Here is a 14,184-nt window from a genome sequence, read left to right on the forward strand (position 1 = left end):
TCAATCCGGATCTTTATTGATTATCTATCAAACTGATTACAATCAATCAAGATCCCTAACCAACCCTAATTTCGTCCAAGCTATGCTCTCACGAAATTCCTCTCTCACAAACAACTGTTTTGGCTGATTAACCTAAACCCTAAAGCCTAACCTAGTTTATATAACACAAGGTTTACAAGTTGGACTAGGGTTTACTACATGGGCTAGGCCCAATTCGTCCTCCATCACCCAATGTGGGTTTAGTTTAGCCCAAACTCTATTAATTCACCAATACAAAGCTAAACCCGCTAACTGTTTATCGTTTAACAAATTACAAGATATCCAAAGACCAAATCTAAGCTGTTGTCACAGAATATGCACCAACAAACTCCCTCTTGACAATAGCTTCATAAAAACTTTGTCTTCAGTCTTCTTGCAATCTTCAAGTAGTCTTGCACTGTCTTTGGTCTTTGGATAGCTTCAGCTTCAATAGCTTCTGTCAGCAACAGATGACTCCCCCTAAGCTGATGCATCCAATCACCAAATCTTCAACACGTTAGCACTTGAGTAAACTCCAGTTTAGCATTTGCAAAGCAATCTTCAACTCTTCAATTTTGTCTGCAATATAGAAAAGAGGTTCTACCATACATCCAATCAAACTCTCATCTTCACAGCAACTTCTCAGCAACATACTGCTTCAATCTGTTTACTATAAAACAAACATCTCGAGAAACCATAAGAATTTTTCAACAAAGTTAAATAAATTATTATTTTTCAAGAGAATAGTTAAACTGTATCACAGATTAAGCACTTTCAACTTATCACCAACACGCAAAACTTTTTGTCCAACACACAAGAACCTGTCTGATTTAAAAATTTTGAACTCACTTTCTAACACCGTCTCCCCCTATCAGTAACAATTCCTGCACGAATAACAGTTTTCCGTACATTAAGAATTTTAAACAAAAAAAGACACTATTTTTGGATTTTTATATTTTCTGAAAGCAAGTAAATACAAAAGCAATAAACACTCTATTTTTGTGAGAATCACTGGTAAGAAGATCATATCAGCACAATCAAACTGTTTTCACACTATTAGATAATTCATTATTTAATTTTTCGTGAAAAGCAGTCCAAGACGATTACCAGTATGTTTGTCCTGTTAAACAAAATGCATGAACATTTCAAATACCATTACCATATGATACGTTAAGGTAATTTTAATACTGATATACCAGTGTGTCCCACTTCAGGATATACCCCCGCGATCAAGGTATGCACAAAGATTCATCGTAGTAGGTGAGTATACGGAATTCATCCGTTTTATTTTTTTTCAACGATAGATAATTGGTGAACAGGTCAGTACTTCCATACAACAAACAGACCAAAATATCTTATCGAGGGCTATGTCAAATACCATTTTTTTGTCCTAAAAATACAAGGATTTCAGCGGTGCAGACGGTTTCTCCAGATGAGTTACGGTTCACTTTCTATTTTCGAAAACGTGAATTTTTCCTTACGCTTGCCAAAAAATCTTCCACCTTTTTAATTATGCTGAAAATTTCGCTGGTTATCCAGTTAATTTCGCTGGTTATGCTGTTTAATTCGCTGGGTAACTTAAATTCCCTGGGAATTATGCTGATAGGTTCGCCGGTCAATTTCGCTATTACAACGACTGGTAAAATCGCTGAAAACCATGGTAATTTCGCTGTGGACAATTACACGGTTACCAAAGTCGCCTTTGGATTTTAAATTCACCGACCACCGAGATATTAAGTCCCAAATTCGCAAGTCAGTTAATTATGCTAGGCCAGTCAGCGAAATTGTTAAATTCGCCAGCCAGTAAATACGAAAATTCAATCTTTTTGAAATTCTGAAGATTTTATCTCCTCTCCAACACAATCCTGCAAAATCAAACAACCTAAACAACAAAATTATTTCGAAAATTATGAAGAACACGAAGAACAGTCTTCGAATTCCAACCAAATACTCTTAAAAAACAACCAAATACTGTCCCGAAAACCTGCAAATAAGCCAAATCAAACAAACAAAACTAATCAAACACCAACAAATTCGCAGAAAATTATCAGAATTAAAAAAAAATTTGAAACCCTAGTTTCACGTTTCAAAATTTCAAAAATTTTAAACCCTAATTTTCAAGAATTCTAAAAACTCCCTGTTTCTGCAGAACACAATTCTGAACTGAGCTTTCAAGAGCCTAATGCTCTGATACCAATTGTAGGTCCCCTTGATGTGTATCACAGAATTGTCAATCCGATCAAGAGTGCGGAATCCTCTTGATCAGAATAAGCAGAAAACATGTAGGAACATAAACAACAAATCACTTTCAATCCGGATCTTTATTGATTATCTATCAAACTGATTACATAAAGTCAAGATCCCTAACCAACCCTAATTTCGTCCAAGCTATGCTCTCACGAAATTCCTCTCTCACAAACAACTGTTTTGGCTGATTAACCTAAACCCTAAAGCCTAACCTTGTTTATATAACACAAGGTTTATAAATTAGACTAGGGTTTACTACATGGGCTAGGCCCAATTCGTCCCCCATCACCCAATGTGGGTTTAGTTTAGCCCAAACTCTATTAATTCACTAATACAAAGCTAAACCCGCTAACTGTTTATCGTTTAACTAATTACAAGATATCCAAAGACCAAATCTAAGCTGTTGTCACAGAATATGCACCAACACTACCACGTCGAATTGCAGATTTAAGTCCAACTTATCTGCTTTCGAACTTTGGACAATTCTTCCAAATTTCCCTGCAATTACGTTCATTACTTCACCCATCCAGAGCTGAATTGGTACCCCACTGATCTTTAACCACGCTATTCTCTGATATGGTAATAGCTGTCCTTTCCATACCCCCATTATGTGAAACCATTCTTTCCAACGTTCCTCTTTCTTGCTTGATAATGATTCCATATCTTCTTCATTACTGAACGTTATGAGTACTTTTAGCCCACCTAGGTATCTCATCACACCTTTATCAATCCTCAGTTCCATAACACATTTATCTGCGTTCTTCAAGTGTTCAATACTATGAAATTCACACAATAACGCTTTGTTCCTCCATTCCTTGAAAGCTTCTGACTCGTTTGAAAATATCATTATCTCCTCCTTATTTACCTGTGGTCTTATTCCCCTCACTGAATTCACTTGTGGTTTTATACCCCTCACTGAATCTGCATATGACAAACCTTCCTTGATTCTCGATCGATCTTCAAATTCATTTCCAATCTTGACTTCTGTTTCTGCTATTTCTTTTCTGACCCATGTTTGTTTGCTTTTCTCCACTGCTCTTTTCTCTATCTTAACAAACCTTGCCACTTTAGTTTTTACTCTCCATCCGTAGAATTCAATGTTGTTTAGTGACTTCGCCATTTTCTCACCGTCTATTATGTTTACAAACCTCGGAAACCCGAAGCATTTTCCCCATTTATCTCTTTTCCTTGCTATGTAGGCGTCCACCAAATGTCCATAGTTCCTACATTCAATCCAGAACTCCCCATCCGATACTTCTGGATGTATATTAGAAATGTAAAAAGTCATGGCATTTTTCCATGTGTATTGCTTCTCAATCGGCTGCTTGTTTCTCACACCTGAACACTCACCTTCTTCCCTCTCCATCTCGACGGATGAAATCACTGACAAAGACCCGAGACGTGAATGGATGAAATCAAGAAACTAATTAGGATGGACGGTTATATCTAGACTGCTACCAGTAAGCAAATTGATTAAACCACACATACTAATCGGTCTCTATCATCATCGTCGAGCAATCTCAGCGAATTCTGGTGACTTTTGAGTTTTCCGGCAGAGAGAGAGAGAGAAACTTAAAACTGTCTACTATAGATATATATTTTTAAGTATTTTCTTTGGGCAAATATTACTTGAGTTGATAAAACCTGTTAAAAACCAATGTAACAATCATAGTACTATTCTATATGATCATGGCATTCTCTTTCCCAAATATTAAGTGGGCAATATTAATTAATATCCCAAATATCAAATATTATTATTATTTATCTGAAATATAATAAATAATATCTAGGATTATTCATAATAACTAGAGTTAATTACTGTTTTCGTCCCTGAGGTTTGTCAAAAATAACGGTTCCAGTCCATTAGTTTAAAAATTGCGATTTCAATCCATTAGTTTCATTTTCGTAACCATTTCAGTCCACCAACTTAACTCCCATCCATTTATTCTGTTAACTTTGGGTGAAATTACAAAATTGCCCCTATGGTTTAATTTAAAAAAACGCTTGTCACAGGTTTCGAACCTGTGACCTTTGCTTTGAAATGCGATTGTTAAACCAATAGGCCATGTATCAAGATTGTGAATGAATTCAAATTGTTTACCTTATAACATTGCATATTCATCATCATCTTCCCCAAACCTTTCATCTTTATCAATGGAGGAGCCACCATTAACCCTAAACCACTTCTGCCACACCACAACTACCTCCGCCACACCACAACCACCTCCGCCACACACAGCCACCACACCACAACCTGTCGGACTGAACCTGATCGCCTACTTGATTCACATGATCAGAACACGCAACATCGGCGATCTGGGTTGTGAAGTTCTTGAGCTTAATCTTGCAATAACAACTCAACGGTGGAGGGCTGTTGCAAAACTTAAGACATAAATTTCTGACTACAATTCGAACGAAAGGACACGGATCCATTCAATCAACTACACTGACGTAGTAGCTTATTTCCTGGAAATACAGTGATTGTAATTTAAAACTACACAATATATAATAGATACAGACAGATATGTGATAGTGAGATCGAAAGTGGCATGAGCTGATGAGCTGGAGAATTAAAGATACAGACAGGTTGTGGTGTGGTGGCTGTGTGTGGCGGAGGTGGTTGTGGTGTGGCAGAGGTAGTTGTGGTGTGGCAGAAGTGGTTTAGGGTTAATGGTGGCTCCTCCATTGACAAAGATGAAAGGTTTGGGGAAGATGATGATGAATATGCAATGTTATAAGGTAAACAATTTGAATTCATTCACAATCTTGATACATGGCCTATTGGTTTAACAATCGCATTTCAAAGCAAAGGTCACAGGTTCGAAACCTGTGACAAGCGTTTTTTTTTAATTAAACCATAGGGGCAATTTTGTAATTTCACCCAAAGTTAACAGAATAAATGGATGGGAGTTAAGTTGGTGGACTGAAATGGTTACGAAAATGAAACTAATGGACTGAAATCGCAATTTTTAAACTAATGGACTGAAACCGTTATTTTTGACAAACCTCAGGGACGAAAACAGTAATTAACTCTAATAACTATTTCACCAAATAATAAGCATACAACTAATCTTGATTATGATTTTCGTTTAATCAATTTTTCAAAACACACTTAATAAACGTTTCTTTATAGTCAAATGCCTCAATTATGTCGTATGTTGTTTTATGGACACCAAAAGTCCAATATAGGCTCATACTCTTACTAAATATGGAAGTTGTTGATTACTTCGACGTCAAAAAGAACCTTTGATGACACCCTTATTTATGATGTCCTGCAGAAGTCCAATCTCCGAAGATTGTCTTGCATGTTGAACCCGCGACTGCTAACTCTTGATTCATAATCACACTTTAACAAAGATTTACAACTAAGGGGTGTTTGAGATTGCTTATTTTAGCCAACTTATATAACTGAATTTTTGAAAAGTTAAATGATGTTTGGGATTGAGAGTGCATGTGAGGGGAAAAGTTAATAAGTCACTCCATTATGACTTATTAACTTTTCCAAAAAGTCATAAGGAGTTTGGAAAAGCTAAGACAAACACCCCCTAAGGTCGGAGGGTATGGGGGCGCCACCAAGGCCACCTCAGCATCTATGGCGCCGGTGGGGCTCCATCCCTATACCGCCATCTTTAGGGGGGGGGGGGGCTATAGGTAGCTCGCCAAGATGGCAGCGGAAGAAATGGGGGGGGGGCTCCATCGAATCTAATTGGCTTTAAAGGGGGGGGGGGGGAGGGGGCGCTATAGAGCCCCTAGGTACACCCTCCACACCCTTCAAGTTAAAGTAGGGGGCTTTAAAGCCCTTGTGTGACGTGGAGGTGAGGTGGCGGTGATAAAGCCCCTACCATACCCTCTAGCCTAATTTCATGTTGTTAAAGGACATCCTTTAATGAGGAGATGTTAAGGCATGTTAATGAGCATGTATCTCACCCATGTGTAACGCTCCAAACATAGGGGTTTATTCAGTTGGATTTACTCTTCAACAAATAGTTCATGGCACTATGATTCATTTATACGCAACGGAAAAAAAACATTCCAGTCTTTACAAACCAGAGTAACTAAAACATTTCCTTAAAACATAAAAGCGGTAACATGGATAGGATGTTGGTCGCCAACGAGGAGCCTTGCCTCGAACCAGCTATCACTTACTCAATCAACCTAATGTGCATACTAAAAAGTAAATATTCTTAGTGAGTTCTAGTTTAAATCAGGCAACTATAACTATAACAAGCATTAAACACACGAAGCATTTAAAGCGCATCACATAACTTTTCACACATTCAATCATAGCATTCTATATGATCATGTTATCACACATACAATGATAGCATTCTATATTTTTTTTGAACGGCAAATTTGGATCACTGACGGACCAATAGCATTCTATATGATCATGGTATTCTTTAACAATCATGAACACATCTTTATGAATTATCCATGTATATATATATATATGTATATATGTACTGTAAATATGAAGACTCAATCTCTTGCCATTGTATTGATTGTATTGATTTGAAAAACATTATATAGAGTACATGTATACCTATAAACTAGCAAACTAAATATACAATTGATTACAATAATATTACACAATCAGATGTTTAAAATACGTAAATCAGTTGAGTGATTTACGGTACGCTATTACCCCCTTCAATCGAACAGGTGGGGGACCAACACAGAGCAGGCTTCAAAATTTCTCAAACAGAGGCTTGGAGAGACTCTTGGTGAAAATGTCCGCAACCTGAAGATTCGACGGTACGAATTTGGTGTAGAGTTTCCCAGACGAAGCTACTTATCGAACAAAATGATAATCATTATTAATATGTTTTGCACGTTTGTGAGCTACAGGATTTTGACTGAGAAAAATAGCACTCTTATTGTCACAAAGGAGAGTCGGACGATCAGTGGGGAGAGCGTGTAACTCCCACAGAAGATGGGTGATCCAAATAATTTCAGCCGTAGTGTTTTCCATAGCACGATATTCAGATTCACAGCTGGAGCGAGAGACGGTAGGTTGCTTCTTTGCACTCCACGAAACAAGATTTCCACCCAAATAAATCGAGTAGCCATAGGTAGATCTACGCGTTTCAATACATCGCGCCCAGTCAGCATCAGAGTATCCAACTAAGGTGGTCATATGTGGCTTAGAAAAGGTCAACCCAAAGGAAATAGTGCCCTTGACATAACGCAGTATACGTTTGACTGATTGAAAATGAGAAATGGTGGGTGACTGCAAGTGCTGACTGGCTTAATTAACAACATAAGAGAGATCAGGACGTGTAATAGTAAGATACTAAAGAGCTCCAACCAATGACCTGTAGAGAGGAGGATCATGAAAGAGATCACCTTTGCTGAGAAAACTCTCTGTGGTAGCTAAGGGAGTGTCAACAGGCTTAGCGTCTAATAAACCGGTACGAGCCAAAATGTCATGAGCATATTTAGCTTGGCTGAGAAAGGTGGCATTATCAGAATTGGTGACCTCAAGACCCAAGAAATAACCGAGAGCACCCAAATCTTTAACTGAAAACTCCTTGTGCAAGCTGGTAATAAAAGATTGAATGAAAGCAGCATCACTACCAGTAATAATGATATCATCAACGTAGATAAGAAGATAGACAATAGTGGTCCCTTTTTTGAAAATGAAGAGGGAGGTATCGGCCTTGCTGCATACAAATCCTTTTGCAAGTAAAAAATTGATGAGGCCTTGAAACCAAGCACGAGGTGCTTATTTGAGACCGTAGAGAGCCTTTTGGAGACGACATACATGATGACAAAAATGTTTATCAACAAATCCTGTAGGTTGCTCCATGTAAACAGTTTCAGTAAGATTGCCATTTAGAAAAGCATTCCGAACATCCAACTGATGAATAGACCAGCCATAAATAGTGGCAAGCGCGAGAACCACACGAACAGTGGAAGCCTTGACAACCGGACTGAAAGTATGAGCGAAATCTAAGCCAGGGACTTGGGTGAAGCCCTGTGCAACTAAACGAGCCTTGTATCTGTCGATTGATCCGTCTGCTTTATACTTCATTCTGAAAATCCATTTGGAACCAACTAAGTTTGAATTCGAGGGTCCTGGAACTAGAACCCAAGTGTTGTTAGCCTGTAAAGCCTGAAGTTCCTCTTCCATAGCCTTTACCCATTTAGTGTGCTTTGCTGCCGATTTGTAACCGCGAGGATCCTGTGCTGCAAGTAAAGCATGATGTAAAGGACTTGAAAACAAAGAAAGGTTAGCATAAAATTTTGGTTTGTAGATTCCATTCTTTGATCAAGCCCTCATGGGGTGTGATGGTACTAGCACAGAAGAGGATCCAGAGGTGGGTTGGTGGGTGGGTGGGAACGGGTGGTTGAAGATCGGGTTGGACAAGAGACGAGTTAGGCTGGTTAAAAGGTATTGGGGCAGGCTGGGAGGTTGGATCGTAGGAGGAGTCATTGGGTTCATGGGCTGGAGTGGAAATGGTGGAAGATGAGTGATGGGCCGAAGTGGTGTGGGCGGAAGAAGGTGGGCCAGGTGATGGATTGGCGGACGGATGTTGGGTGGGATCGGGAAGGCCATGGGATGGTGAAGGATGAGAACATAAAGAGCAAGGGGTCGGGTTGGACATAGGTGGTGTAGGGCTGATGGGTGTAGTAGGGATAGTGGGCGGATTCGGTATGGTTGGTGCACGTAGGATTTCATCAAAATTTGAGAAGACAAGGTGGCTTCATCAACAAGCGAGACTTGGTTGCTAAATGGAAAATTTTCCTCATCAAATTGAGCATGTCGCGTAACATAGACGCGATGAGTGAGAAGGTCTAAGCATTTATAGCCTTAATATTTTGCATCATAACCAATAAAAATGCACTCCGCACTGCGTGGAGACAATTTTTGTTTCGCATAATCCCGCAAATATGGAAACACACGACAACCAAAAACACGAAGATTTGAGTACGTTGGAGTACGACCATACAAGATTTCATGTGGAGATTTGAAATCAAGTACAGAGGAAGGTAAGCGATTTATGATAAAGGTGGCAGAGGCAAAGGCGTCGGTCCATAATGTGGCAGGGGCATGAGAGTTGAAAAGCATTGCAAGGCCGGTTTCAGTAATGTGTATGTGTTTGCGTTCGGCACTGTCTAGTATTTTTGAATGTTTCATTAGTATAAATAAACTAGTAGCTAGTAATGTGATCTGATCTCATATTGTAATTTTCAAGTTATTCCAAGTTGTATTCAATAATTTTTCCGTTCGGTAATACCTTCTCCAAAAGTAGTTTTATCCTTCCTCTATACCTACCTTCCTGCTCGTCGTAAAGCAATCTAGCAACCAACAAGTGGCATCACACGATCCAAAACCGACTTCGTTAAATATAGTGGAAAATATAGAGGGAGATGCAAGCAGTGGATACCTTTTCAATAAACATTTGAGTGCACTTCTTTTCAATACGAGTCTTGGGTATATACAGCTACTTTTTTTAATCTCATATTTGCATGAATAACACAAGTCCTATAAATTATCATCACAATCACTTACGGGATTGAAAAACTCCACCAATGGCTACCCCCAAAATGACTCTAAAACTTCTAGTCGACAAGAAAGTGCAAAGAGTGTTATTTGCAGAAACCAACAAAGAATTTGTGGATTTTCTTTTCCACATCTTCTCTTTACCTCTAGGCACCCTCATTGAGTTCGTGGGATCCAAAAAAATGGTGGGATGCTTAGGGAAACTAAAAGAAAGCATCGAAACTTTCCAAGGAACCTACCTTCAACCTGGCATTAAAAAGGATGATATCTTCAACCCAAAAACACCTTATAGTGGAAACACGTTTTTGTTGTCTTATAAGGTTCCTTCTGTTGATGAATCCGGTGCATCTAAAGCAATTTACAGGTGTTCCAATGCGTCAATAATTTGCTCATGCTATAACCGCTATGCAACATGTCGGTCAAATGCGAGTGTGTATGCTAATGCAACATGTCCTAGTTGCTGTGGTTCCATGAAAGTTAAGATGGCTTCCATCATGCCAAAGGAGGATGCAACCAAAGAGATGGAAGAGCAATCTCTGAACAAAATGAAAGGAGGGTATGTGAAGGAATTTGTGACATATATGGTGATGGATGATTTAGTGGTGAAACCAATGTCTACCATTTCAAGCCTCACTCTCATCAGTAAATTTGGTGTCAAAGATCTCAGCCAGCTTGAGGAGAAGATGGTTTCTTTCGGAAAAGACGAGGTATATATATTAATTACAAAGAAGATTGTGTATTTATTTATAGTTACATCCCTCTTGATTTGCATTTAGTAGCATCACCATTCAATGCAAGTATTAGATCATGCATGTGTTGTATTTTGGAATGTGTTAATAGGGTTTGAAGCTGGTACAAACATCTCTGGTGACGGATAAAGTGTTGACAAGTATCTATATGCATTAGATCATGCATGTGGATCAGGTAATTAATCAAACTCTTGTGGCTTGTACGTGTTTTAATTGCTTGTTGGTTAAACATTATGTATATCTTGTAATTGTGTGTTTTATATATAAACTTCGTGTATGTTTTCATAAATGTGTCTTTCGTCGGTGTAATTAATATGTTTCTTCAACATTTGCATATTTCCTAGTGCTTTTGCATTAACGAATCCATAAATTCCAAAATAGAAACCTATATAATACCATAATAGAAAGGTTCGTTAATGCATGCATTGGATGATAATTGTTTTTAGACCTACATGCAGGCATGTAGCTTTTTTACTTATTCGTCACATGGTCTGTTTTTGGTTTGATCATTTGTTAACAATAAGAATTTTTAAGGTATGGCTGAATACTTTTCTAAACAAAGCTTTATATGTGAATTAAATATTGTATGATCATGATGTAACTTTTAATCAACTAAAGCTTTGAAAATAAATATTTAACCATTAAATTTCCAACACGTTGATTCCGTTTGGAAAGAAATTAAAAGAGAAAGTGTAGGAATATTCTTGAGTTTAAAAGAAATAAGTAGTCATGAATTACACTTTGTGTAATCTCCTTAAGTAGATAAAGATACTCACAAGAAATATTCATAATTACAATGAAATTAAATTAAAATGGCCATCATAAAAGAAGTACTATTTATTGGGCTTAATTAGTGATTGTCCTGAAGAATGATGTGCTTTTGCTTTCATCATACATAACGGGTCACACAACTATCATTGGTTGTGCGAAGTTCATAAGCCACGAGTCACAAACGCCGGTTGCAGTTTGCACGTAAACTACGGATAAAAAAAGATTAGTAGTGATGGGTATGCCTAACTAACGTACCTATGTATTTAATTAATCATTCTACTTTTTTGACAATATAATGTATAACTCAACGAAGAATACACAAATTCAATACAAACACAGCGTATCGGACCATAAGAGAACTTCTAGGAGACACATAATCGAAGAAACCGAACAATTCACAAGTAAAAGGGCTGAAGGTATCTTGCAAGTTGCAATACTGTCATAACTTCTCTCTCGATCTTTCACATCAACGACATATCATTTTTCTCAACCACTACACGTTTTGTACGTTTTCCATGCTACAACTAACTTTTAAATTAAATTAAAAAAAAAAACTAAAATGTTATTGGTTAGATTTTAGAATCAACCCATCTCTCTCACCTCTCCCTCTTCGGTTCTTTGGTATACACTTGCCACAACATGCCGAGCAACCCTTTCTGATTGGTACATGCCGCATCACACGGAATGATTGTTGGCGATTTGCTGAAGATCACCGCAACATGCCAAGGGAATTTGGCGCGTGCACTCTGAGTAGCCTAATATCTTTTCAGTTTTGATAAAGGGACCTCCGACACTACTATCACTGGAACAGATACGTAAAATCTTCATGGATGATGAGAACAAATAAAGATAATGAGTTTTATTTTATAACATATAGACAGTGTAACAATATTTGAAGTTGCTAATTATGAAGAACTTAGTAAAAAAAAACTATACTGAAAGGTTTATACAAATGATCAAAAAATCAACTTATAAATACGTAGAAAGTAAGAGAACACACATAGAAGTGAGAAAATTAGAAAGTCGAAATTTAACAAAATTCTCCACGATTAAAAACTTGAAATATAAACGGATATCTTCAAATTTTGAAGTATGAAGATGTAAACATAAGTTGTCAAAACGAATTTCTTTCAAAAGTAAACAAGTTTGCACACTTGTAAGTGTTTATACGTTTAAAAAATATATGATCAAAGACAAGGAATACCAAAGACTGAACCATTCCAAAGACATTTAGCAAGTCTAGGTGGAAAGATACCACACCGATCAACTTGCTCTTCGAGTAGCATCCACATGGATTAACACCGATCGACTCATGAACCTCTACCTATATATTCAACATGACAATCTAATTAAGATTTCATCAAACGTATCTGAGAACCTCTTGTATTCACAATAAACTCTTACCTTCCGTGGTCACTTAACCTTAACCCAAGTGCTTGAAACGTTGCCACAACTCGAACTTGTATCCAAGTGCGACTCAAAGTTGAAGTGGCTCATCTTCCACCATTTTGAAAACTCTAAACCAAACTATCTTGCACCGCAATGACCTACTGTTTTTACTACATTCTATAGGCTTAGTATATGGAATCAATATGTCAGTGTCTTTTATATCTGTTAACGAAAACTCGAGCTAGGATACAACAATATTGTACAATACGCCAAACCGAAGTACATACTTTCCTTGCAAATTTTGGTCCACTAAGATTCTAAAATATGCATGACACATCATTAATCTTGTCTCCCACTAGCTCGTTTAGCGTGTTAACGGAATAACCACCAACATTGGCTAAATGTCACAACCACTGGTCCACTTGCCCCCAGCATGATTTACACCTCAACCATTTTGCAATATTATTATTTCTTTTAACGGCGCCAACGAATAAAAGACTGGCTACCTGTGGTAATCCAATGACAAAAGGCGGCCTCATATACTCGCAATCGCAGAGAGCGTTGGGTAATCCAAGCCCACCATCTTCAGTTTCGGGGAAAACCCACTGCTCGAAGGCCAAGTGCAGTAAAACCCAGTTAAGATCGGGTTCAAACTTAAGGGGAGTGGGGGTGGTCACCAGTGACCATTTTTCCATCACTCACAATATCCAATCAAGTTCTGCCACATCATCAACCATTTTTCTATCACTCACAACCTTTTTTAGTGGGGGTACCACACCCAACAATTTCCCCCCAACCAACAATTCCTCACACACAATCAATTTATCACGGCGTTAATTTTCTCACGCGTGCTTCTATCACTCGTTATAAACTTAAGGGCGGGGTGGGACTTTTCTTTTTATCACTCCTTGATTTTCCCTATAACTCGTTATAAACCATCCGCCCCGTGTGCCCTAAGATCTATGGTTTTCCGCCCAAATCTGCACTTTCTCTCTTATGTCAATAAGCTACAACTCATTAGCATTTTGCAATAATATTAACGCATTGAAATGAAATAATATTAATTTAATGTGTTGATAATGTAAAGATACCAAGTATCAACTCTAGAGAATACATTAACTTCGTGTAATGAACAACAATCAGTTAGTAATGTTAAATGTAACATAACAATTGAACGTGTTGAAACTTAAAATATTGTATGATTCAACAAAATACTAATCAATGAACATTTCTTTAATATCGCTATTATATTTTATGTAATCCAGCTAGTTTATTAATATCCAAAATAAAAACAAATTAAAGTATATACAAAATCTATTAGGGAAAAAGCAAACCAAAAAATGAAGAATAAGCTATTGTAGGTCACTTTTGAGTTTTTGACCATAAACATCATGTGTTATGGTATGTGAGAAGCACATGTGAGAATTGATGTGGCTCTTCATTCACTTATGCACACCGCGAAACCCTGTGATCACTCGGTGCTCGTGAGTGGCTCACTTGCGT

The 14,184-nt window shown here is 37.7% G+C and overlaps 2 protein-coding genes across 2 annotated transcripts; one reads left to right on the top strand and one right to left on the bottom strand.

Moving 5' to 3' along the window:
- Positions 1-1,835: 1,835 nt before the first annotated feature.
- LOC110869816 lies at positions 1,836-3,631 on the bottom strand. The gene is made up of 3 exons (XM_022119033.1): positions 2,687-3,631; positions 1,991-2,002; positions 1,836-1,883 (listed from the first exon to the last, which is right to left on the bottom strand). The coding sequence occupies exons 1-3, from the start codon at positions 3,629-3,631 to the stop codon at positions 1,836-1,838; spliced, it is 1,005 nt and encodes a 334-aa protein (XP_021974725.1).
- Positions 3,632-9,801: 6,170 nt separating this feature from the next.
- On the top strand, positions 9,802-10,678 carry LOC110869817. The gene is made up of 2 exons (XM_022119034.1): positions 9,802-10,479; positions 10,613-10,678. The coding sequence occupies exons 1-2, from the start codon at positions 9,802-9,804 to the stop codon at positions 10,676-10,678; spliced, it is 744 nt and encodes a 247-aa protein (XP_021974726.1).
- Positions 10,679-14,184: the final 3,506 nt, after the last annotated feature.

This window comes from Helianthus annuus, chromosome 8, assembly GCF_002127325.2.
Source record: "Helianthus annuus cultivar XRQ/B chromosome 8, HanXRQr2.0-SUNRISE, whole genome shotgun sequence".
Taxonomy (NCBI): Eukaryota; Viridiplantae; Streptophyta; class Magnoliopsida; order Asterales; family Asteraceae; genus Helianthus; species Helianthus annuus.